This window comes from Nansenia antarctica, assembly GCF_963989245.1.
Source record: "Nansenia antarctica genome assembly, chromosome: 5".
Taxonomy (NCBI): Eukaryota; Metazoa; Chordata; class Actinopteri; order Argentiniformes; family Microstomatidae; genus Nansenia; species Nansenia antarctica.
Window position 1 is genome coordinate 68617364 of NC_137690.1, and position 25340 is coordinate 68642703.

General features: G+C 47.3%; 1 protein-coding gene across 1 annotated transcript in view; it reads left to right on the forward strand.

Moving 5' to 3' along the window:
* Positions 1-22312, forward strand: part of znf609b (zinc finger protein 609b) — a 78162-nt gene extending 55850 nt beyond the window's left edge. The window contains exons 4-11 of the mRNA XM_080531885.1: positions 9146-9233; positions 12677-13097; positions 13131-13877; positions 14205-15599; positions 15813-16251; positions 16595-16951; positions 18760-18838; positions 22224-22312. Of these exons, the coding sequence (XP_080388011.1) occupies positions 9146-9233; positions 12677-13097; positions 13131-13877; positions 14205-15599; positions 15813-16251; positions 16595-16951; positions 18760-18833 (3521 nt within the window). The 3' untranslated portion in view covers positions 18834-18838; positions 22224-22312. The remainder of the gene's footprint in view (positions 1-9145; positions 9234-12676; positions 13098-13130; positions 13878-14204; positions 15600-15812; positions 16252-16594; positions 16952-18759; positions 18839-22223) is intronic.
* Positions 22313-25340: the final 3028 nt, after the last annotated feature.

Sequence of the window (25340 nt, forward strand, 5' to 3'; positions counted from 1 at the left end):
TACATGTGGGAAAACTAGGGTTAGGGTTAGGTGCTAGGGTGCTACGGTTAAGGTTAGGGTTAGGGTTAGGATTAGGATTAGGGTTAGACATGCCAGCATGTACCAGGTCGACGTAGCACCTAACCCTAACCCTAGTTTTCCCACATGTACCGAATTCCCACATGTACCGTAACATATATATATATCTTATGATTTGATATATATATATCATTATTTCTTTATTTTGTTTACATATTTATCACTCGCAGGCCATGTTTGCAGGGTCTCACTCAGTAACCATCATTCTCAGTCATGCACAATAATGCCGACACCTAATCTTCAAAGGGAGGCTCATGTTCTATCACTGGGCAGGCAGGCAGGCAGACGGGGTAAGAATCGCCCACACAAACACAGTGTTGCCCGTCTGTCTGCTCCGAGCCACTGGGCGAATATAAAGGCCCCTCTGCCTCATCAACATTCCCAAAGCACGGCTCAGCTCTTAAGTGTTTTTCTCTTTCCAGCCGTGGGCGCTGTCTGATTCACCCCGGTCCTCCACACCGGGAACATGTGGGAGTGAACGCAGCCAGCCCCCCCCACACCCCCACCCACCCACCCTAACAACGTCTCAGAGCAGGGGGAGAGCTAGCAATTGCAGGGTTCGGTGGAAGGGGAGGCTGGTACTTAGACAAGGCCATGTCTGTGTGTGACATGACACACACACACACACTCACACTCTTCCTCAATTTCAATCTGCCGTTTGGCTGGAAGAGGTAATCGTTGAGTTGATAGACCCCAGTGGGGGCTCAGAGGGGGGTCGGTTGGAGTGGGTTGGTGGTTTTGTGTGTGAGTGTGTTGCTGTGTGTGTGTGTGTGTGTGTGTGTGTGTCGGTATGTACAGTATGTGTGTATGCGTGTGTGTGTGTGTGTGTGTGTGTGTGTCGATATGTTTGTGCGTGTGTGTGTGTGTGGAGGCCTGCCTCTGTTCGGCAGGTGAAGAGGTCGATATAGTCCTCAGTGTTGTAAACATTGGGGTTGCAAGAGTGCACATCCCCACTTTGAAGCAAGTGTTTTTTCTGTTTTTTCAGCTTTTTTTTCTTCCTCTCTTTATCTCTGAAGCGGCCAGATCTATATCTCAGTGACACACTGTGTGGGTGGAAAAGCAGAACAAACGGTACTGTGGTAGAGAAACATCCCCCTCAGATGAAAGTGTTTAAGGATGTCTCTCCCTGCAGAATGTAACACAATATCTGCATGTGTTGAACAATCTGTCACTAAACCACAGCGCCGTGTGCTAGCCTCTGGTTCGGTGTCTCGGAACGTTCCGCTCGGCTTGCGTTTCGAGGACGTGAGGAAGCAGCTAGGGCCCTTGTTCATTCCTGGCAACGCGCAAACGTCGTGCTATTTCAGGATTACGCTGTAGGTTATTGCAGCCATTTGGCAGAGGCTACAACGCGATCGTATTGAGTCGACGGGGTTGTTCATAGAATGATGAAGCAAGCCGCTAGACTAGGGAACAGGAGATGACGTACTATTGTGACAAATCAACTTACAGCGATTGTGCCGTCAAGAATTGTTAATGTCGTAGTGGCATTATAACGTGACAAGAACATGCTTTTCAAAAATGGAGCCAGCTTTTGAATACACTACCCCAGTTACTCTCTTCACTTCCCCCCCTGTCTCAGACTTCTCCCTCATACTAGGGCGACCTAACAAATGAAAACCAAATGAGGAAATCTGGGCAAACATGCTGCCAAAAGCGAAGATATACAGAACCAGGGGGAGAAACAGTCTGATTAGGAATGACGATGAGCAGTCCTCCTGCTCGGCATGACAACTGGCGTGTGTGTGTGTCTGTGTGTGTGTGTGTATGCGCCCGAGTGTGTGTCTGTGTGTGTGTGGAGTCCATTTAGCATGCCACGCAACAGCTGCTTCCTCACCTCTCTGCCTTTTGCCCTTGTGGAAGTAAATGAACAACAGACTTGAGTGAGAACGTCTGCACCTTGACCTTGCCAGCCTGGAATTAAAGAGCTAGAGGAAAGTGATAGCCGAAGAGGCCAAAGATACTCCCAAAAGAAACATGCCGACTGCCCTCGCAGATGGATTAATCTTTTGTCCCAGATCACAGTTAGTTATCACGTAAAAAAAGGATTGATGTTAAAAAAAAGATTCAATGGAATTTGCGTTTCAAGGTAACACCCTTCTGGAATATATTTGACTCCCGAACAAATCTCGACCTTTGAAAAAAACCCGTATCTGTGTGCGAATCAACGATTCAGCTTTCAACAATGGAGATGCCTGTAGAGGGGCATTTCAAAGTCATCCTCTCTTATATTGAACCGTAAACATGAGACACAGACAGAAAGAGAAAGAGCGAGAGAGAGAGAGAGAGAGGGGGCGGCGGGGGGGGAGAGAAGAAGAGAAGAACGAGAGACCCAGTCACAGAGCGGGTTTGATTCAGACAGCTCGCGGCGTGTGTGTGAAATGAAGCGCCGGGGAGGAGCAGGGACTGGTATTTTAAGGCTGAGCTCTGACACAAATCCCTGGGCACAGCACGGCTGCGGCGTGGCACCATCGCCAGGGTCGCCGCGGCCCAGCGGGGCTAACCCCTCCCAGGCCTCCGCATGCTGATGCCTCCAAATGTCATTTCTGAAATGGTCGGGAAGTTTATTGCTCTTGAATCGCAGCCCAGAAAGGCTCTGGCTCTGTGTCCCAGGCCAAGGGAACACAAGAGAGGTCCCGGCCAAACACTGCAGCTCTCCACGCCAGTACACACACACACACACAGACACAGACACACACACACACACACACACACACACACACACACACATCCAACCCCCCACCGACCCATGTCAACCCCATCTCCAATACGCAGCAGGGTTTTCCCCTAGTGGCTCCCACAGGCACTTAACCGCCTTCATAGATGAATAGTACAGGCTGTTTGTCTGGTGGATTATTTATATACAACATGTTACATCATTGGGAGGATTACGACTGTTAGTTTTTTAAAAGTTAAGAGGTCAGGTTATTTGACGTCGGAGCAGAGAAAGAGGTCAGTATGAAATGGATATTGCTGTTGGGAGATGTCTCTCTTTAGCCACAGCTGACTCTCTTATTTCTTGTTGAACTTTTTATGTGTTGTTTTGTAATCGTATCATATTGCGGACAGCGCGCACGTGTGAAAAGAGGCCCTTGATCTCAGTGTTTTTTTTCTTCCGTTGTATAAATAAAAGTGAAATATGAAAAAATGAAATAAAAACAGGAGCCGTGTCAGGTGGTTGGAAAGGTGCCGTGTCTTATGAAAGGGTTTCTCCTGGTCTGTAGTACACTGTGTCGGCCATGCTCCCCTGCTCTTTTGAACACTTACCTGTCAAAGGCCTCATTGAAATGTTTTTTTTAGCGAGCTAGCTTGCGTAGCTAGGGGTATGCCCTTGAAGTATGGAGCGAGCATTGACAAGTGGCCAGTAGCTGTCCGCCTACACACACCAAAGAGTAAAAAAGAAGGTAAGGGAGCGAAACATTTACATGAAAGACTTTGTATAAAATTAGTATAGAGGACGTGTCGGCAAAGAAAGGACAACTGTCTTCTTTGAGTCGTACACTCTTTTATCAAAACACCCTAGTCGAGAGGACTGTATCAGAACCCCAAATACAGCAGGGACGCCTGATAAGGAGTAAGGACTCTATCAACATATCATTAATATTGTTTGGAGTGTTTGGAAAGGCCGGATGAGTGTCTTGGAGTGAAACAAAGAGGTTTCAATTCTGCACTTCAGGTGATTTGAAAGATTGTTTCAACCGACACCCGAGTTTTGAATCTCTTGATTTATTGGTGTAACATAACACCAGGGGCGGCTGTGGCGCAGGAGGTAGAGTCGGCGTCTAACAATCGCAAGGTTGGCATATCGGCAGTTCGAGCCCCGGCTGGCCACATGTCGAAGTGTCCTTGGGCAAGACACTTAACCCCAAATTGCTCCCAATGAGCGGGCCGGCGCCTTGCATGGTAACTTGCCGCCATTGGTGTGTGAATGTGTGTGTGAATGGGTGAATGAGAGGCCATTGTAAAGTGCTTTGGAATAAGGCGCTATATAAGTCAGTCCATTTATTTCATGTCACAAAGCATCTCATGATGAATGTCTCAAAACCTTCACAACAATGTGTTTCACTTTATGTAGGCTCTGGAAACACCAGCGAAAGAAAGGCTTGGAATGCTTTAAATTGGTGGCAGCTCAACAGTTGCCACCGGTTGTTGTGTTTCACCACGCTATCTTTTAACAGTACACACAAACACACACAAACTGGTCGATGCCTCATAATCTGTCTGTCTGTTTAACTGTTGAAGTGGCCAATTTCCAACTCGCCAGAACACGAGACAATTTTGGAATTGAAATTCCATAGCTGGCTGTGGATAGACGCCGGCCCATTCTGCCTAACTGACAAGTACATCCTTTCATTCACTCAGATATAGTCATAAGGGGTAATCATCAGCCTGAGGGGAATTTATCGGCCCTGCCAATTGTAGCCGTGATGTTATACACCACGCACATCTCAACCAGCATTTGACTAATGGTTGCTTTGGCACCTCCTCTTTGCTTGGATCACAACAGTTTCACTTGAAGGGGAAAATGCCGGGAGGCTTATTTGAACGGTGAAGATGTATTTTCTTTTTGCGAAACGAGCTTATTATGAAGACATCCCCCATACATCTTTGCCCACTTCCGACCGTGGATGAAACGGGTAATCGTGTTAAAGAGGTTCCGTGTCATACGTTGAACCTCGTGTTATGGATTTATCACATCGATTCATCACAGCTGTCCTCCCCTTTTGTCACAGCACTCCCCTGTTTGGTGTTTCAGAGTGTTCATTGTGCCTCTTAGTAAGTGTCACTCACTCCCATTACAAGCGTCAAAGAGAGAAACGGCACGCCGCTGATGACATTATGACCGTTTGAAAGGCATACCAATATCCTGATTTCCACAAAACCCATGACAACTGGGAGTTCAACCACCATTTTCACAGCATGTTACTCTCTGACGGCCCGAGTGAATTAGCCAGTTAATGGAATATTTAATTACAGCGCTGGTTTGAATCAATAAATGGATGGTAACACTTTCACGCTCCCCCTGTACCTGTGTAGTAACTCAAGTTACAACATTATACTGGTATACTGCATATGAGTTTCCGATATGTCGCCATTAGAATAGCAGTTTGCTATCACATCTATTATTCACTTGTAATTGACTGCTGTGCAGTCTCATAATGATTTTCAAGACCGTTTTCCCTCAGAGTTCTCGTTTTCCCATTTCCACAGTCCCTTGATGAACACAGCTCTCAGAGCAGAATGGCTAGTGGGAGCAAAGTGGCATCTCCACAGGGAAAGGTGGCAAACCTTATTAGCAGCTAGAAACATTAGCCGTGCAGCTTGCTGTGTGTGTGTGCGGGGGGGGGTAGTGTGTGTGTGTGTGTGTGTGTCTGCGTGTGTACGTGCGCATGCAGTGGTAATTACCACCTTTAGTTGAAAGTGCCGTTATATTGTTCAAGTGAATGATTGCTCTCTTGCTTAAGACGCGTACTGGAATCGTTAGAGCAACCTACACGACTGTTTGTTTGGATTAGCCACCTCATCTGTCAATTTAAATGGTTAATGTGTTGTACACTGTCAATTTCACATTCATTTTCACATTTGCGCAGTTGTGCCAACATACTTTCCCCTAGTGGCATGAGTCACATCATGTAGGCAAGAATACAGGTATGAAGGACTTGTAAAGCATTGCATTATAATGCTCAGGAACAATAACTACCGACCAGTGTTGTTGTCGTCCTATTGGGCAGGACGAGAGGTCAGAGGGGTCAGAGTCTGAAGCGGTGGCCTGGAGACTTGACCTGCCAGCGGGAGGCCTGATTACGTCCCCTCGCTGCGGACTAATGAAACACGTCAGTGGGGACCTGGGAAGCCGGTGACCCGTGCAGCCAGCCTGACTGATCCTCTCTGTCATTAGGCTCTTATTAAATAACAGTACACAAGGACCGGGGGAGACTAGTGGACGAGGGGCCGCCGCTGCTTGTTGCTTAGTGGCATTAAAGAGGAAATGAGAGGTGAAATTACAGGCCAATTCCCCTCATTAATGTTGGCTTCAATCAGCCAGCCACGGTGACCCTAATGAGGTTGACGGGGAGGAGGGGGGAGGGGGGGGAGGAGGGTAACCCACTGATGCTGGCCTGTCCAGAACCTAAGCCCCAGACCTCCACCCACCCCCGGCTAAACTCCCATTTCAGAGGGATAGCCTTGTGTTTGTCTCTGTGACGCCATTCTGGTCCCTCACTCTGTAAACAAGTGCAGAGGCCAGAGTGAGTGGCTGCTGGTGCCATTCTGGGTTTATTATGTACCGAGAGAGAGAGAGAGAGAGTAGTGGGGGCGGGGTGTGAAAGGTGTTTCGCAGAAGGCCTAAGCCCTCTTAAAGTTACGCAAGACCGAACCCGAGGACCTCTGCTTCCCCCTAACACACAAGAGTTGCTTTCTAGTTCGCTCCGGTTGAGAGAGCAAGGACCCGGACTGGAGGTGAACACTTTCTGGTCTGTTTACCGTCTAGAGCAGGCAGGGGCCAGTGACCGAGTGTCAGCAGGTTCCTGTATACACATGCATTATACACTCACTTACTGGTTTCACACCAGATGCGGTAAAGACGAGGCAGTCCTTCAGCGAAGAGAAGCAGAAATGCTAGCTGCTCAAAGGGGAAGGGGCGATGGAAGGAATGAGGATGAGTGGATGGGTAAAAGGAACAGGAGAAGGGGGTTGAGGAAAAGGAACAGGAGAGGGGTTGAGGAAAGGGGACGGAGAGAGAGAGGTTTCCTGAGCCAATAAGGAATGGAAGCTGCCAGCCAGCATTCTTGTGCCATTAGAGAAGTGACTCCACTGCAGAGTCCAGTTTCTCTGCAGTGCTGAGATGGCATACTGAGCTCACCATTAGAGGGGAGTGGGCGGTAATAAATGTTGACTGTTTTTAGACGGAGATTGAGCTCGCTCTCTTTTTGAAGCCATAAGCTTCTTTTTCTTAGGTGTTTCTCTTTTTTTTTGCTCTCGATGTTAGTGAAAAGAGCGATTTGCCTTGCAAATATGCAATGTGTCATAATTTATCAGCAGCTTTCTATCTGGCTGTGCGTGTAAATTATGATTAGCCTTAATCAGCAGCCGCTGTACAAGATTGTGTCGCAGGGTCACAGAAGGAGAATGTCGGAAGCTGAGGAGAGAAGTGTGAATCTGAAAGCGCTGACTCAGAATGACTTGACTGACGGGTAGAGAGATTTTGAGATGTCAGGTTTCTCCCGCACAGTCTGTCATTTGTGCTGTGTCGTCTTCTCTACTGCTGTGTGTGTGTGTGTGTGTGTGTGTGTGTGTGTGTGTGTGTGTGTGTGTGTGTGTGAGTGAGATACATACTGTAACTGTATTATATGCATTGATCGCATTGTATGCATTGATGTATTGATCGCACGGGACGATCTCACGCTTGGCTAAACTTCGATTGGAGACGAACGGTCAGGTATCTTCCTCTTCTCTGGTCATACCTAGATAGGCTAGCCGTGCGGAGCGCTACCAACTTATCACAAGTGAAATGGCAACACAGAAGCGTGTGGTCAGTATACTCTACTGGTAGATACCAGTCAAGGATATTCACGTATCATGCCCTGTTCATCTCTTTTAGTCCTGCGACGATAGACGATAGACATTCATTCGTTTAGCAGCTCTGTGCTCCGAGCGCTCTGTTAAAGTCTTCTAGCAGAATCATTCAAGCGTGACAGTTTAAACCCCGGGGCTGAAAGTGAACTCCGGACCCATTGCTTAAAGAATCTCTTCTTCATCTTCCGCATGTTTCCCCCATGATAATAGCTTACTGTAGCTCTCATGATAACAGCTTACTGTAGAACAACCGTCTCTCAGAAGGAGCCAGTTCAGTTCACCAGCAGCAAAGTCAGATGGAGGACAGCAAATTATTTTACATACAAATAACCCTCTTTGGTTAATTGAAACTCTGTGATGTGTGATGGTGAAATAGCCTCTTTGGATGGGGGTAGTACTTTTCAGTGAGTACTGAAGCTGATGTAAGGTCTTGGGTCCACTTTGAGGTCAAAGTTTAGGTCTTAGATTCACAGTGGAGGAGGAATTCATGTTAATCCCCAAGGCCCAGTATATGCTTTTAATCTGGATCATTCTTTTTTTTGCTATCCAGGATAATATTTCCCATATACTCCTCAAAATCTGCCAGATAGACCTGATCCTGGATCACAAGAAACTGTCATGATAATTCTGAAATACTGCGTCCAGGCTGTTAGGTGTCAATATGAGACATGAGAAATGTAGGCAAATGATTTCATGTGAATGTGTTTTCCTTTACCTCTTAAGACAACAGCAACAACTATGAAAAAGGTTTGCACATTGTAAACAGTCATTGAAGATGTATGCTGGGAGACTCTCAGAAAACCAGAGTTCCACACTAGCCACACACTACTATACTACAGTACACTATACTGACACAATTTAAAGTGGCCATTATTTCCGGAAATGCCCTGTGAAGCAAACTAAGCTGATTGGTCTTATTGATATGAGCGAGTTCATTTCATTCTTCCACATTTTGTTATTGTTTTTCGGAAATAAAAGAGGTATTTCGGACGTTCAGACATGGTTTTAGGTAAATGAATATGGCATGACTACATGTAACCATCTAGTCACACACAGTTTCGCACTCTGAAACCTGACACCACCACTTCATTCTGCCATGAAAGCTATTGGCTAACGCCTGCCATAAATGGTGAATGGACTGACTTATATAGCGCCTTATTCCAAAGAGCTTTACAACGTCTTCTCATTCACCCCATTCACACACACATTCACACACCAATGGCGGCAAGCTACCATGCAAGGCGCCGGCCCGCTCATTGGGAGCAATTTGGGGTTCAAACCTCCTGCGCCACAGCCGCCCCAAGCCATGACAGCCTACGAGCATGATTGGGGATTTGTATTGGAAAAGCAGTTCCTGGACCTCTTAGTATAATCTCTTTGGTAAAACAAGCGTAAATCTCTTTAGTCTGTCGACCACTCTTTGATACAGCTGAAGACATGCCTGCAAATGGAAAACCCCATAGCTCAGACTTTCTGTTTTCTTTCCTCACAGGAATGCTGGTGGTTAACGTCACCTGGCGGAACAAGACATACGTGGGCACCCTATTGGACTGTACCCGGCACGACTGGGCGCCACCCAGGTAACGCACATCCCCATAGAACACATCCCCATAGAACACATCCCCATAGAACACATCCCCATAGAACACATCCCCATAGAACACATCCCCATAGAACACATCCCCATAGAACACATCCCCATAGAACACATCCCCATAGAACACATCCCCATAGAACACATCCCCATAAAACACATCCCCATAGAACACATCCCCATAGAACACATCCCCATAGAACACATCCCCATAGAACACATCCCCATTGAACACATCCCCATAGAACACATCCCCATAGAACACATCCCCATAGAACACATCCCCATAGAACACTTCCCCATTGAACACATCCCCATAGAACACATCCCCATTGAACACATCCCCATTGAACACATCCCCATAGAACACATCCCCATAGAACACATCCCCATAGAACACCTCCCCATAGATTCTATGGTTATGGTGTTATGGCATAGAACCTCAGTCTCTTCATGTGGAACCAAGCCCATCAAAATCTAGTGTACTGTGTTCACTTAACTCTAGGACCCACATTGTTTTCGCTAGTGTTTCGTTCTTTGCTTGTTATGTTGAGCTATGCTAAGCTACACTAACCACTCAGCACCATTGCTATGCCATTTCAAAGCTATTGTACTTTGTAACAGCATGCTAACAGTGTTGCTACATTGTTCCTACATAAGTATAGAGCAGCGTCTAGCTCCATTCTATAATTAAGCCTGCTTTAACCTTTACCTGTGTGCACAGCATACAATATACCGTCCATCAACCTAGCTCTTTCAGGGTATCCGCGGTGTCTTGAAAAGTATTAAAAGTTGATAAATAAATTTTGGGAAAATCAAGACCCTTAATAAGTATTAAAAAGTCTTATCACGGTTTTATGAGGTCTTGAATTTTGTAGGTATTTTTCTGAATTAGACTCTGTCCAAAGAGTTTGTCCTAAAAACTTTTAGTAAAATAATGTATTCGTTTTATTAAAAAACAAAGATGAACCGGAAATTCTGTTGTATGATAGTGGTCTTGTCTATTGCAAACTAAAACTGTTAAGTTAAAGGTGTCACTGATGTAAACGGTTACAGCTCGAAGTGGCGGTGAGGTCTGGAAAAATATTGACTAGGTCTTTAAAAAGTCTTAGAAAGGTATTGAAATGAACCTCAAGATTCCTGTATATACCCTGTCTTTTGATATTAGCTTCACCACCTTAGCCTCTAATCTCTAACCCATTAGATAGCCATCAGTACAGTCTGTGCTATCTCTGGAGGTGTAGCAGGAATCTCTCCGCAGCGCTCATTACCTAAGCTCTGAGGAGACTCACTCAAGGCACTAGACTCAACACATTTTTGCAAAAAAGACTGACATCCCCAAGAGGAAGTGATGGAAATAGAACTCTATAACAAGGCAGATTGGCCAATCCAATTATTGTGCTAAAAGCTTTTCCCAGCACTGTATCACATTCCACCCCCCCCAGGGGTGGGATGAGCCGGGCCATCAGCATTGTCTTGGTGGTGGTGTCTAATTCTCTCCGTCTATCTCCGTGTTTTAATTCCTGCAATTCCATCTCATTTAACGAGCATGAAAGCTTTGAACCGGTTTTTTGATGAAAATCTCCAATGTCAAATATACGGCATTTAGACAAAAAGTAGACAAGGCATTGATTGTTTTGTTTAATAAGTTTGTAATTTGTACTCCAAGAGTACAGACTGTACAGCCTCGTTGTTTGTCTGAAGGACATTCACTCAGTAAGTTAGCGCAGCTCAACTTTGCCTTCAAGGCTTTCCAGTAAAGCTCATATCATTTGACAATCTTTTCAGTGTGCAGAATCTGCCGGCTCTCACGCTTATGTTGAATAATGAATGAGGATGAGTTCCTGCTCCCCTGTCAGGCAGCCTATGGATGGGTTCACATCCCCTGTCAGGCAGCCTATGGATGGGTTCACATCCCCTGTCAGGCAGCCTATGGATGGGTTCACATCCCCTGTCAGGCAGCCTATGGATGGGTTCACATCCCCTGTCAGGCAGCCTATGGATGGGTTCACATCCCCTGTCAGGCAGCCTATGGATGGGTTCACATCCCCTGTCAGGCAGCCTATGGATGGGTTCACATCCCCTGTCAGGCAGCCTATGGATGGGTTCACATCCCCTGTCAGGCAGCCTATGGATGGGTTCACATCCCCTGTCAGGCAGCCTATGGATGGGTTCACCTCCCCTGGCAGGCAGCCTATGGATGGGTTCACATCCCCTGTCAGGCAGCCTATGGATGGGTTCACATCCCCTGTCAGGCAGCCTGTGGATGGGTTCACATCCCCTGTCAGGCAGCCTATGGATGGGTTCACATCCCCTGTCAGGCAGCCTATGGATGGGTTCACATCCCCTGTCAGGCAGCCTATGGATGGGTTCACATCCCCTGTCAGGCAGCCTATGGATGGGTTCACATCCCCTGTCAGGCAGCCTATGGATGGGTTCACATCCCCTGTCAGGCAGCCTATGGATGGGTTCACATCCCCTGTCAGGCAGCCTATGGATGGGTTCACATCCCCTGTCAGGCAGCCTATGGATGGGTTCACATCCCCTGTCAGGCAGCCTATGGATGGGTTCACATCCCCTGTCAGGCAGCCTATGGATGGGTTCACATCCCCTGTCAGGCAGCCTATGGATGGGTTCACATCCCCTGTCAGGCAGCCTATGGATGGGTTCACATCCCCTGTCAGGCAGCCTTATGGATGGGTTCACATCCCCTGTCAGGCAGCCTATGGATGGGTTCACATCCCCTGTCAAGCAGCCTATGGATGGGTTCACATCCCCTGTCAGGCAGCCTATGGATGGGTTCACATCCCCTGTCAGGCAGCCTATGGATGGGTTCACATCCCCTGCTGCTGGAGAGATTCGCAGGGGGAAAGAGATGACTCATAGTGGCCCCGTGTCTTTTTGTCTCATATTGCTAACCTTCACTGTCGAGCAGAAAGATAATTACATTACAATTAAGAGAGTCATGGGGGTCGGCTATTTTAAGGATGTCAATTATTACTGTATGTTATGATTACAAATGCAGGTAGATTAGTTCACAACCTTTTATTCAGTAATTGATGTTCACTCCGTTAAGTAAGAAATGTATGTAATTACTTTTTTTTTTCTCTCTTATATAATATGAGCTTCCTGTTTTTTTATGTTCACCTAAACATAAAACAACCTACGTTTGGTCTACGCAGAAATATAGAATGACATGAAATACAGAACTAATCAACAATCATAATGATATAATACATTAGACTTTTCTAGACGCTTTACAAACTGAAAAGATCGAGTAGTAATAATAAAAAGAAACAAAAAACAAATAAAATAAAGTATAGGGGCCTAATTAAGGTAGTGCTGGGGACACATGGGAAGGGGGTGGGGGGGTGGAGAGCGTTAACTGGTGATGATAATGATTGCTAATTGCTTCCTGTGTCCCTCCAGGTTCTGCGAGTCCCCCACCAGTGATCTGGAGATGAGGAACGGCCGAGGCCGGGGCAAGAGGATGAGGCCCAACAGCAACACGCCCCTCAACGAGAACAGCAACTCCTCCGACAACAAGGGCAGCAACAGCAGCAAGACGCGGGGCGCCGCCGCCTCCAACAACAACAACAACAACAACAGCAGCAGCAGCAGCAGCAACAGCAAGGGCCGACGGGGGGGAAGCCAACCCACCTCCTCAGAGCGCCGCACGCCGCCCAACAGCAACACCACGGCGGAGGAGGTCAAGGCCAGCCCCTCGCCGGCGGGGAAACGCAAGACCAAACCCTCGGCCTCCGACATGGAGCCTAACTCCAGCTCCGAGGAGACTAAGGGGAACAAGAGAATGCGCACCAACTCCAACAGCGGAGGAGGAGAAGGCGGAGGAGGAGGTGGAGGAGGAGGAGGAGGAGGAGGAGGAGGAGGAGGAGGTGGTGGAGCGCCGCTGCCCGCTCTCCCCATCCCCTCCATTAAGACTGAGCCCCTCCCCCCCGCCCCGGACCGTACGTGCCCCTCGCCGGTGCTAATCGACTGCCCGCACCCCAACTGTAACAAGAAGTACAAGCACATCAACGGGCTGAAGTACCACCAGGCGCGCGCCCACAACAACGACGAGGACATAAAGCTGGACCTGGACGGGGACAGCGAGTACGGGGAGGAGTCCTCCACCCTCCACCCCGAGCCGGGGAGCTGCAACGGAGCGTCCATATCTCAGAAAGGCAGTCTGTCCCCGGCGCGGTCGGTCACCCCTAAAGGCAGGGGCTTCGACGCCCAGAGCCCGTCCCCTTCCCCGGGCAAGTTCGGCTCGAAACAGACCAGTAAAAAGAAAAGCGGCGGCGGCGACGCCGACCCCGACGTGTGCGGCGTTCCGATGGACGGCTGTGAGGCCGGGCCGTGCCTCACCGACGAGGCCAGCAACGACGGCCTGGACGAGAGGAGAGGCTCGGACAAGGACAAGTCCAAAAAGTCCAGCGGCGGCGGCGGAGCAAAGTCCGATAAACTGGCCCAGAAAAACGTCAAGTCCTCCCGCCCTCTCCCCCCGCCGCCGGGGGCTGTAGCGTCCCAGCAGCTCTACTCCCTCCAGACCTCTTCATTCCCTGCAGGAAACCCCAACGCCTCCCCAGGAGTGACCCCCATGATCCAGGGGGTCCCTAAGAGCCCTCAGGTAGTAGTAGTAGTAGTAGTAGTAGTAGTAGTAGTAGTAGTAGTAGTAGTAATAATAGTAGTGTTAGAACAGCACACTAGACAGAATGTAGATACACATGTTTTTATTAGCTAGACAGAGGGTAACAATAGTCACTATGGTCCATCTTCAAATCAGTGCTAGCAACCGACAACAATTTGGACAATTTGAAAGCGTGTATTGCTCTTAGTACAAATTACCTTTTTGTATCTTTGTATCAGTGCTGCATTAGTGTACTATGAGTTGGAGGAATCATTGTCTATGCGTTTGAAAAAGCCTCTTTGTAAACATCTCTTGTGTCTCTTGCAGATGAAGAGTCCCCAGCCCAAGCCCACCGCCCCGGGAGACCCCTCCGCTCTCAACCCCGCCTCCACCGGCACCAAGGACAAGAAGAAGAAGAAGAAGAAAGATGGCAGCGGGAAGGAGGCGGACAGCCCCAAACCACTGGCGAAAGGAGGGAGGCCGGAGGAGGGGAAGAGCCCGTACTCTGAGTCCTCCGACCCAGGGAACAAGAGTGACGGCGGGCTCCTCAACGGCTCCTCTGACCCCCACCAGAGCCGCCTGGCCAGCATCAAGGCAGAGGCGGACAAGATCTACAGCTTCACGGACAACGCCCCCAGTCCATCCATAGGCGTGGCCAGTCGGCTAGACGCCGGGGGGATGCCACAACCCCTCACGCCGCTCCACGTGGTGACCCAAAACGGCGGCGACAACTCCTCGGTGAAGACCAACAGTCCGGCGTACTCTGACATCTCTGACGCCGGGGAGGACGGAGAGGGGAGGGTGGACGGGGTGAGAGTGAAGACAGAAGAATCCGTCAGGGAAGGGGCTAAGAAGGCCCTCTTCCCCAACCAGACGCCCAACAAGGAGTCTCCGTACTATGCCAACTACGAGACCTATTACTCGCCCGGCTACGAGGGTCAGCAGGGTCAGGTCAAGGTGAAGAAAGAGAGAGAGGAGGACCAGGACCAAGTGGAGGAGAAGATCAAGATCGAACCCCACGAACCCCACGAGCGCAAACCTGAGATCACTGCCTCCAGTCAACAGCAACAACAGCAACAACAACAGCAACAACAACAGCAGCAGCAACAACAGCAGCAACAACAACAGCAACAACAACAGCAACAACAGCAACAACAACAACAACAACCCTCGGTCATCCAGCAGCGCGCCAACATGTACATGCAGCCCCTCTACTACAACCAGTACGCCTACGTCCCCCCCTACGCCTACCACCCAGACCAGGCCTACCACAACCACCTGCTGAACACCAACCCGGCCTACCGGCAGCAGTACGAGGAGAGGCAGAGGCAGGTGGCGGAACAGCACCGCAGCGTCGCAGAGAAGAAGTCCGACAGCGCCATGAAAGAACGGGAGGCCTCCATGAAGGAGGAGTGGAAACAGCAGAAGGCCTCCATGCCCCCCGCCCTCACCAAAGCCCCCGGCCTGTCGGACCAGGGAAAGGCTATGCAGCAGCAGCAGCAACCCCCCCCTGGCAAGCCCCCCAGGGACTCCCCCTCAGAGCCCACCTCCAAGGCTAGTATAGGAATCAAAACAGAGGACTTCTCCTCCAAGTCCCAGCAGGCCGAGGGGCTGAAGATGAAGCTGAGCGAAGGGGGGCATCATGGGAAAGAGGACTCCTCCAAGGCGGGGGTGGAGTCCAGAGGACAGGGGGCGATGGAGCAGGCTATGTGGTACAGACAGGTAAGACATCTCCTCGTCTAGATGTAGTGTTATTGTATGTCTCCTGCATGTCTTAGTATGTCACGTTTACTTGTTTTAAGGTCTTATATGTGGGTAGCTTAGTGAAAGGAAGGTCCCACACAAGGCAGTCACATCTGATTAGGCAGACTCATATTTAACATATCTACCCCCCCAACGTGTATCCTAACACTCCTGTCCCACTGTTAACCCCAGCAGTATCCTGACAGCCAGAAGACCCAACAGGATGACGAACAGCAGCAGCAGCAGCAACAACAACAACAACAACAACAACAACAGCAACAGCAGCAGCAGCAGCAGCAGAACCCGCCACGATGGAAAGACGAGCGAGACAGAGAGCGGGAACGTGACCGTAAAGGAAAAGACGACCGGCCGAGACCCAAGGAGAGTCAGGCCGGTGTCCCCAAAGACGAGGGCAAAGAGGCCGCCGACCCGAGGACGTCCTCCGAGGACCACCGCGCCATGGGGAAAGACCCCCGCGCCAACGCCAACGCCCACATGCAGTTCTCGTCTCCCCTGGCCCAGCACCAGGGCTACATGCCCTACATGCACGGGTACCCCTACGGCCAGGGGTACGACCCCAGCCACCCCGGGTACAGGGGCATGCCCTCAGTCATGATGCAGAACTACCCAGGTATGAGATCACCTTACCCAGGAGTCAAATCTTACGATCCAATCAAATTCAACTTTGATTGATTGAAGTCTGTATTGAAAAAAAAAACGATGAAAAAGGAACACTTAACAGTTTAAGTAACTGACTTGTTTTTATTCAGACATATGGTCAATTTTGATCAAATTAGATTAAATGATTAAATGGAACAGATGCTGTATACTGTTTGTTGGTTTTAACCAGCTGTTTTCCAGGATACGGTGTTGACGCTGTCACGTGTCCCTGTGTTGGTATTCTGTCGGTTGGTATTACTTTAGCTTTGACACCTGACAGAAATATAATTTTAACAATCGTCCATCCCCTCCAGGTTCCTACCTGCCTGCAGGCTACCCGTTCTCCCCTTACGGTGGCAAGATGGCCGGGGGCGAGGAGGGAGGAGACAAATCTCGCGCCAGCCCCACCGTTAGCAAAGCAGCATCAGACTCTAAAGCCCTGGACATCCTGCACCAGCACGCCAGCCAGTACAAGAGCAAGTCCCCTACGGTGGGGGACAAGCCCTCCTCCCACGAGAGGGAGAGAGAGAGGGGCGGTGGCGGGGGGGAGCGGGAGAGAGAGCGGGATATGGACAGACCCCGCTCCTCCCCCTCCCAGAGGATCATGCCCTCCCACCACCACCTCGGCTACCCACTGCTCTCAGGACAGTACGATCTGTCCTTCGCCACAGGTCAGTAGGAGACTTGGTCTATAACGCCTTGGTCATGTGACAGCTGCTGGTGAAAAGTGCATCCCGTAGCCGAAGTCATTTTTCAGTTTTTTTTTTACATATTCTGAAAGGACATATTGTAAAGCTTTCAAATGATGCTATACATTGAAATTGGAAAAGAGTTGAAGAAGATATGCGTATTTGAATGTTGTATTGTTGGGTTCTATTTTGCGGTAGTTGGAGAGTAGGTCTTTGGATAAGTCATTAGAAATGATATGCACTATATACATAACTGATACAAACTATAACTGTGCCCTCCACAATTATTGGCACCCCTGGTAAAGGTGAGTAAAAAGGGTTATAACAAATGCACCTTTTGGTGAATTAGCTCAATGTCACACAGATTTTTTTTTTTACACATCCAACCTTTAATTGAAGTCAATTTCAAGAAATAATTATTTCTAACATTGCCTCCCTTTGCCTATACATTTGCCAATAAAACAGCACCGAGTCTTCTCCTGTAACATCTAATAAGGTTGGAGAATACCGGTCCTCTCTTGTGCACTCTCCTCTCCGGTTAAGCCCACAGGTTTCCAATGGGGTGTCGGTCAGGGGACTGAGATGACCATGGCAGAAGCTTGATTTTGTGTTCAGTGAACCTTTATTATGTTGGTTTGGATGTATGTTTTGGTTCATTGTCCTGCGTCGTCGTCCAATGACGACATCAGTTTTAGTTTTCGGGCAGAGGCAGCCAGATTCAGGTTTAAAATGTCCTAGTATTTCATGGAGTTCATGATGTCATGTACCCTAACAAGGTTCCCAGGGCCTTTTGGAGGAAAAACAGGCCCAAAAACATCACAGAACCTCCACCATACTTAACAGTGGAGATCCGGTTCTTTTTGGTTTGGCCATCCTACTTTTTACACCAAACCCACCTTGAGTGTTTGTTGCCAAAAAAACTACATTTTTAATCGGACCATAGAACACGGTTCCAGTCAAAGTAGCGTTTGGCATACTCCAGGCGCCTACGTTTGTGGTTAAAGGACAGGAAAGGCTTTCTGGCATGGTCTTCCAAATAATTTGTTGGCATGGAGGTGCCGTCTAATGGTAGTTTTGGAGACTTTCCTCTGTAATTCTCCAACAGTGATCCTTGGGGATTTTTTTGCCTCTCTTAACATCATCCTCACTGTGTGTGGTGAGGATAAACTTCCAGGCAGGTTTGTAACAGTTCCAGTTGCTTTGAACTTAAGAAAGTATTGTCCTAACGGTAGATATGGGCATTTTCAGGTGAGTAGCTCTTTTTTAAAGCCAATGCCTGACTCATCAAGCTCAACAGACTTTTCCCTCATTTCATTTGTGTGTTCTCTTATCTTTCCCATGTTGATGTATGAATACGAGAATATGGCCTCTGTGTCACCTCATATTTATACCCTAGTGAAACACTAGGTCGTGGATTACTGCTTGAAAGTTCCTAAACACTCTGTTCAACTTAAAAAAATATATATATAAATGGAAAAGATGCTTCTGTTACATTTTGTTCATAAGAATTTCTATAATTGTGGCACACATGGTTTTGTTAGAAAGTATTTCTTGATGACAGATTATTATCTTCTCCAAATAAATGTACTTCAATTAAAGGTTGGATGTTTCTAATTAAGCTAATTCACCAAAAGGTGAATTTTTTATGACCCTTTTTACTCACCTTTACCAATAATTGTGGAGGGCACTATACATGCTTCACTGATATAAATCCTACAACTGATATACATAATGTAAATGACTTATATACGACCTATAACTGATATCCATACATTCTCCACCTCACCCAGGTCTCTCGTCATCAGCTATTGTTGCCAGTCAACAAGCCGCTGGCCCCTCCCTCTATCCGCCGGCACGGAGGTGAGAACGGTAAGGCCCTGGTCAGACAGACACACGCATACAGTAGACACAGAGACACACATGGAAGCCATGCAGCAGTGAACTCAGTGACTTTTGGACAACAGATGCGTTTAAGGAGTGAATGTTGACGACCCCTAATATGTTGTTTTCCAGCTGTGTGTGCTGTCTTTTATTTTGACCCTATAAGAATTGGCATAAAGGTTAGTCGACTTTGTTCGAAGCGCAGAGAGAATCTCATTGCTTTAGGGCAGAACAAATCCGATTGGTATCTAAAAAGTCAATGGGCGGAGTTTAACGGATGCATACCTTTGGAAAACATGGTGCGGGTTTGGAAGGAGAATCTTGTAAATAAAACTTATTACGGTAATTCTATACCGGCCACTAGGGCAATAAATACTATTTTTATTACCATTTGTGCTTGAAATCCTTTTAAATCCTTTTGTTCACCAAGTGTTCTTAACTCAAACGAACATTACTTACCTCTGGGGAAGCATTTAAACAGTGATTACAACGGCTGCCCCTAGCAGTAACTTCCTTATTACCCTTTTCGCTTGAGATCTGCCCTTAGGGCAGTTTGTTCGAATGTTTTGAGTTTATAATAGCTTCTTCAAGTAAATGTTTTGATGAAGTCAACGGGAGCTGAATTACTGGTATTTCAGTCAGGACACTTACACATCGATTTAATCATGTTTAATGGAAATGGTAATACATTAAGGTTTGGTGTAATTGAATGGCTACGCTCTGTATAGCTCACTGCCTGAAGTTTAAACAACATAAAGTATAAAACAACAGCAGGGGGCCCATAACTATCAAACCCCCCAGTAGGTAGGTAAATACAGAGCGACTGAGCGGGCGGAGGCTCGGGCGGTGGGTGGGACGACCAGAGGTGTAAAACTGTCTTAGCCACGGGTGTTGCATCTTTTAAGCCTCGTCCTTGAGACATGTGGTGATGCTTTGCATACGTGCCAATCCGCGGCCTGTCACTTCGACTTAAAGTTTCCCGCCTGAACTTACTATGTATGTCCTAGCTAGCTCTGTTTAGCTTAGCGTTTTACGTCGCTGCCCCCAGGGCAGCATAACTGTCCATACCCTTTTTTTTGTTCATATATCTTATTCAACGTAAGTAGCTAAGAGGTTGCAAAAGAGGTCCCTGCTAGCTTGCTATATCAGGAGAGCAGTTTCTTAGACATAATGTCACACTGAGAGCTTCTGCTGAGAGCTTCTGCTTTCCATTAAATGTATTGTACAGCATTTGTGACAGCCCCTCACTGTGTTAGCTACAGCATCTCTAACAACCTCACTGTGTTAGCTACAGCACCACTACCTACCTCACTGTTAGCTACACCACTACCAACCTCACTGTGTTAGCTACACACCACTACCAACCTCACTGTGTTAGCTACACCACTACCAACCTCACTGTGTTAGCTACACCACTACCAACCTCACTGTGTTAGCTACACACCACTACCAACCTCACTGTGTTAGCTACACACCACTACCAACCTCACTGTGTTAGCTACACACCACTACCAACCTCACTGTGTTAACTACACCACTACCAACCTCACTGTGTTAGCTACACACCACTACCAACCTCACTGTGTTAGCTACACCACTACCAACCTCACTGTGTTAGCTACACACCACTACCAACCTCACTGTGTTAGCTACACACCACTACCAACCTCACTGTTAGCTACACCACTACCAACCTCACTGTGTTAGCTACACACTACTACCAACCTCACTGTGTTAGCTACACACCACTACCAACCTCACTGTGTTAGCTACACCACTACCAACCTCACTGTGTTAGCTACACACCACTACCAACCTCACTGTGTTAGCTACACACCACTACCAACCTCACTGTGTTAGCTACACACCACTACCAACCTCACTGTGTTAGCTACACACCACTACCAACCTCACTGTGTTAGCTACACACCACTACCAACCTCACTGTGTTAGCTACACACCACTACCAACCTCACTGTGTTAGCTACACCACTACCAACCTCACTGTGTTAGCTACACCACTACCAACCTCACTGTGTTAGCTACAGCACCACTACCTACCTCACTGTTAGCTACACCACTACCAACCTCACTGTGTTAGCTACACACCACTACCAACCTCACTGTGTTAGCTACACACCACTACCAACCTCACTGTGTTAGCTACACCACTACCAACCTCACTGTGTTAGCTACACCACTACCAACCTCACTGTGTTAGCTACACCACTACCAACCTCACTGTGTTAGCTACACCACTACCAACCTCACTGTGTTAGCTACACACCACTACCAACCTCACTGTGTTAGCTACACACCACTACCAACCTCACTGTTAGCTACACCACTACCAACCTCACTGTGTTAGCTACACCACTACCAACCTCACTGTGTTAGCTACACACCACTACCAACCTCACTGTGTTAGCTACACACCACTACCAACCTCACTGTGTTAGCTACACACCACTACCAACCTCACTGTTAGCTACACCACTACCAACCTCACTGTGTTAGCTACACACCACTACCAACCTCACTGTGTTAGCTACACCACTACCAACCTCACTGTGTTAGCTACACACCACTACCAACCTCACTGTGTTAGCTACACACCACTACCAACCTCACTGTGTTAGCTACACACCACTACCAACCTCACTGTGTTAGCTACACACCACTACCAACCTCACTGTGTTAGCTACACACCACTACCAACCTCACTGTGTTAGCTACACCACTACCAACCTCACTGTGTTAGCTACACACCACTACCAACCTCACTGTGTTAGCTACACACCACTACCAACCTCACTGTGTTAGCTACACACCACTACCAACCTCACTGTGTTAGCTACACACCACTACCAACCTCACTGTTAGCTACACACCACTACCAACCTCACTGTGTTAGCTACACACCACTACCAACCTCACTGTGTTAGCTACACCACTACCAACCTCACTGTGTTAGCTACACACCACTACCAACCTCACTGTGTTAGCTACACACCACTACCAGCCTCACTGTGTTAGCTACACCACTACCAACCTCACTGTGTTAGCTACACCACTACCAACCTCACTGTGCATTGCAGCACTTAGACTTGAGCCCCCCAGTTCATCATCCTAAGCAGGTATTTTAAGGACGGCAGAGTATATACAGAGTAATTGCACTGCTGATAACAGAGATGTTGTGTCAGCGGTGTGAATCGCCATCGCCATCATGGGCTGCACTGCCCTCTATTGGCAGACTAGTGCATTTTCATGGCTTTAGAAATTCTTACACTGGCTTTTTGATTGGAAATTGATTTTTGCCATTGTGATTGTATTGTAAAATGTGCATCTCTGTCTCTTTGTGTCGTTGCCACAGGGAGACCTGAGCGACTCACCTCGACGCTGCAAAGATTCATGTGACTGGCTCATATGACAGGAAGTCCCTCCCCCCCGGCTCGGAGGCCATTGTAGACATCAGTTGAATGGTGTTTCTATATTTTTAGTTCCCTGCCTGAATGTCCGGCAGGTTGTCGTTTTTTTTTGTTTTTTTTCCTAGCATCTCTAACCTCTTGACCCCTCCAACCGTGGGACTAAAAAGACTGTTCTTCACACAACCCAGGTTCAAAGCCATCACACTGCTCACTGCGCAGACAACCAACCGACTGACTCCTGATGTCCATCTGTCTTTGCACTGTTGACAAACACATGCAGAAAGAGACCAACTTGACTGCCTGAAAAGTCTGAATAGTGTTTGACATTGTTTTTGTCATGTGCAGAAGGTATAATGGCAGGGGATTGGGGGTGGGGGTGGGGGGGGGCTGAAGGGGGGGTCAAACTAAAATAAAGACTGACAAAAACATAGTGAATCATGTTGAAATGATTGAACTTGTTGTCGTTTGGCCTGTTGTACTGGTATGTCCTGAAAAGACACATACTGTATATTATGTGGGTTATGTGGTAAGAGGAATTTGAGGTTACCGCTGCTTTCCTCAGAGACTAAACAGGAGTCGCAGAGGATTACGGTCCTTCTCTCTCTCGCCATCAACGAGTCCTCATTCGCTCTGTAACCGCCTCTTGGTTCACTTTTCAGGGATAAGTCGTATTTTGCGAAGGGAACACACTCACCTCAGTATCCATGTTATGTTTTGTTTTTCTGACATTTGTATTGTTCATTTCTCAGCATGACTTTTTTTTTCAGTTTGTTTCTTTGTTTGTTTGATTCCTTCCTGTTATTTTCCTTAGCTTTTTAGTGTGTCAAATGTCTGTCACTTCCATCCTATACTTACACTGAAAGAGCCAAATGTGTACACACGCACACACAAACACACACACACACACACACTCTGGCCCACTCAGAACAAGACTGCATTGGCTGACGGATAGTTGTTATCATTGGTTTTCTTCTGTTGTGTTTTCAAGCCATGTGAATTGAGTCTGTTACCTCAGAGCTCCGGCATCAACCTCGACCGGGTGTCTGTCAACCTACTGCTCCTTCAGTCTGCCAGCAAAGGGATTGGATCTAAAGCCTGGCGACTGCTACTCCTAGAGGACGTGAAATGTCCTGGAAGCTAACTCACAACAGGAGGAAGAGGATAGAGGAAGAGGAATTAGGCACAACACGAAGCCCCACCCACCGGCCCAACAAAAGGAGCTGCGCTTGAGATGCAGAAACAGATAACCACGCACACCTGCTGGCTGCTAGATCACAGAGCCATGTGTTTACCTCTGTATGGTGTAGTACAGCCCCCTTAAAATACATAACCCTATACAATGTCCCTTCCCCAAGGCAAGCAGTAGAAAAGTACGTCTTACGACAAGCTCAAAGGGCAGCTTGTTGCTGTCGGTTATTAGGCCCCATCGTTAACCGACATTGTTGATTAGTAAAGGAAACTTGGCGGCATTTACTAGTCTTTAGAAGTAGAATGTCTCAGGCAGTTAGAAAAGGAATATGAACACTCCAGGACATGCTTAAACACATGCTTAAATTATTGTCTCACTGCCCCTGAAACTGCAAGTGTGTTGATCCCTAACATAACATAACCCCAGTAAGGGTCTAGGAATATAAACAATAGCAGGGCTGAATCACTGTGCTCTAAAGTGGCCTCTCTTCTCCATCTCCTTCACTCCCACTGATCTCAGAACGTCGGGACAGGTGAAGGCAACGTGGTGGATGGGCTAGCAGGCATTTGCATCCTATCAGTGCCTGATTGAGACCAGGAAACGAGGCCACTTCAGACCGTTGAGATGTGCTGTAGTGTTGGTGTGTTGCCAGGTGCGTGTCCAGAGTGCTTCAACAGAACAATGTTTCCGACCATCTGAATGTGACAGTGTTTGACATGTTGGCGACTCAAACTGTACAACTATGTCCGCCAGGGTTGTTGGGCAGCTGTCATGTCTGGGACCCTGTAGCGTCAGTGGGGGTGTAATTCTAACCTACCCCCAGCAGGTGGCATGCCTCTCTTGTCTTTTATCTTATTCAGCTAATTAAAGGAAAAAAGCTCTTAATTCTGTATGTTCAATTGGAGGAGTTTCTATGTCACTCATTAATGGAGTGAGACATTTATGATTTTGGCAGTTTATAAGTGGTCCCATTTGGTGCTTAAATAAACACCCGTTATCCTGCTGGATCGAGGACTCACTAACTGATGTCGTGCATTTCCAGCATACGTTTCAGACCCCACCTGAAAGAAATATGGTAAAGATCTTTGACCCGCCCCACTCTTTTCTTATCAAACCATGTACTGGTGATGGTTGCACCTGTCATTCTAAATCCCTGAAGTATCAGTCACCAGTGATGTTTACAAACTGTTTTCATTTCTGTGTTTGAATTCAGTTAACAGAGTTAACACTCTCACCCCCTCTTTCTGCGTTTTCTCCATACTCTCTCCTCCCTCCTGGAGTTTGTCTAAAGTGTACAATACCACAGTTCTTTTTTTTATATATACAATACTGTAACTTGCCTTTGTACATTTGGGCGAAAAAATAAATCTTTTAAAGAGACAATCTGTCCTATGTGAGTGGTTCACTTCATTCTGACATCATTCACATGGGGTTTTAAAGATTCAGTATGGAGCTTTTTTCACTAGAGGTACTTAAGAGGGACATGTGAATGGCAATGAGGTCAAGTCACCACTCAAGGGTGCTCTGTAGACAGGTGTGTATAATTCAAATTGAATATGGAGAGAGGTATCCATATCATATTCCAATCATACACAGCCGCCATTGACCTCAGTCAGGGTAATGTTATACTTTAAACTAACTGTTATGCTTTATACTTTAAACTACTTTTAACTAAATGTTATACTTTAACTTTAAACTATAATGTTATACTTTAAAGTTATTGCTATCAAACCCTTTGTGAGTAACCAACGCATGTGGAATAGGTTCATAAATAAATGTTCCTTTTTTGGCACTTTAATTGTGTACAGTAAACAGTAAATGTCAACACCTTTAATTTTTTTATGCACCTTTCATCTTCTCTGTTAACAAATAT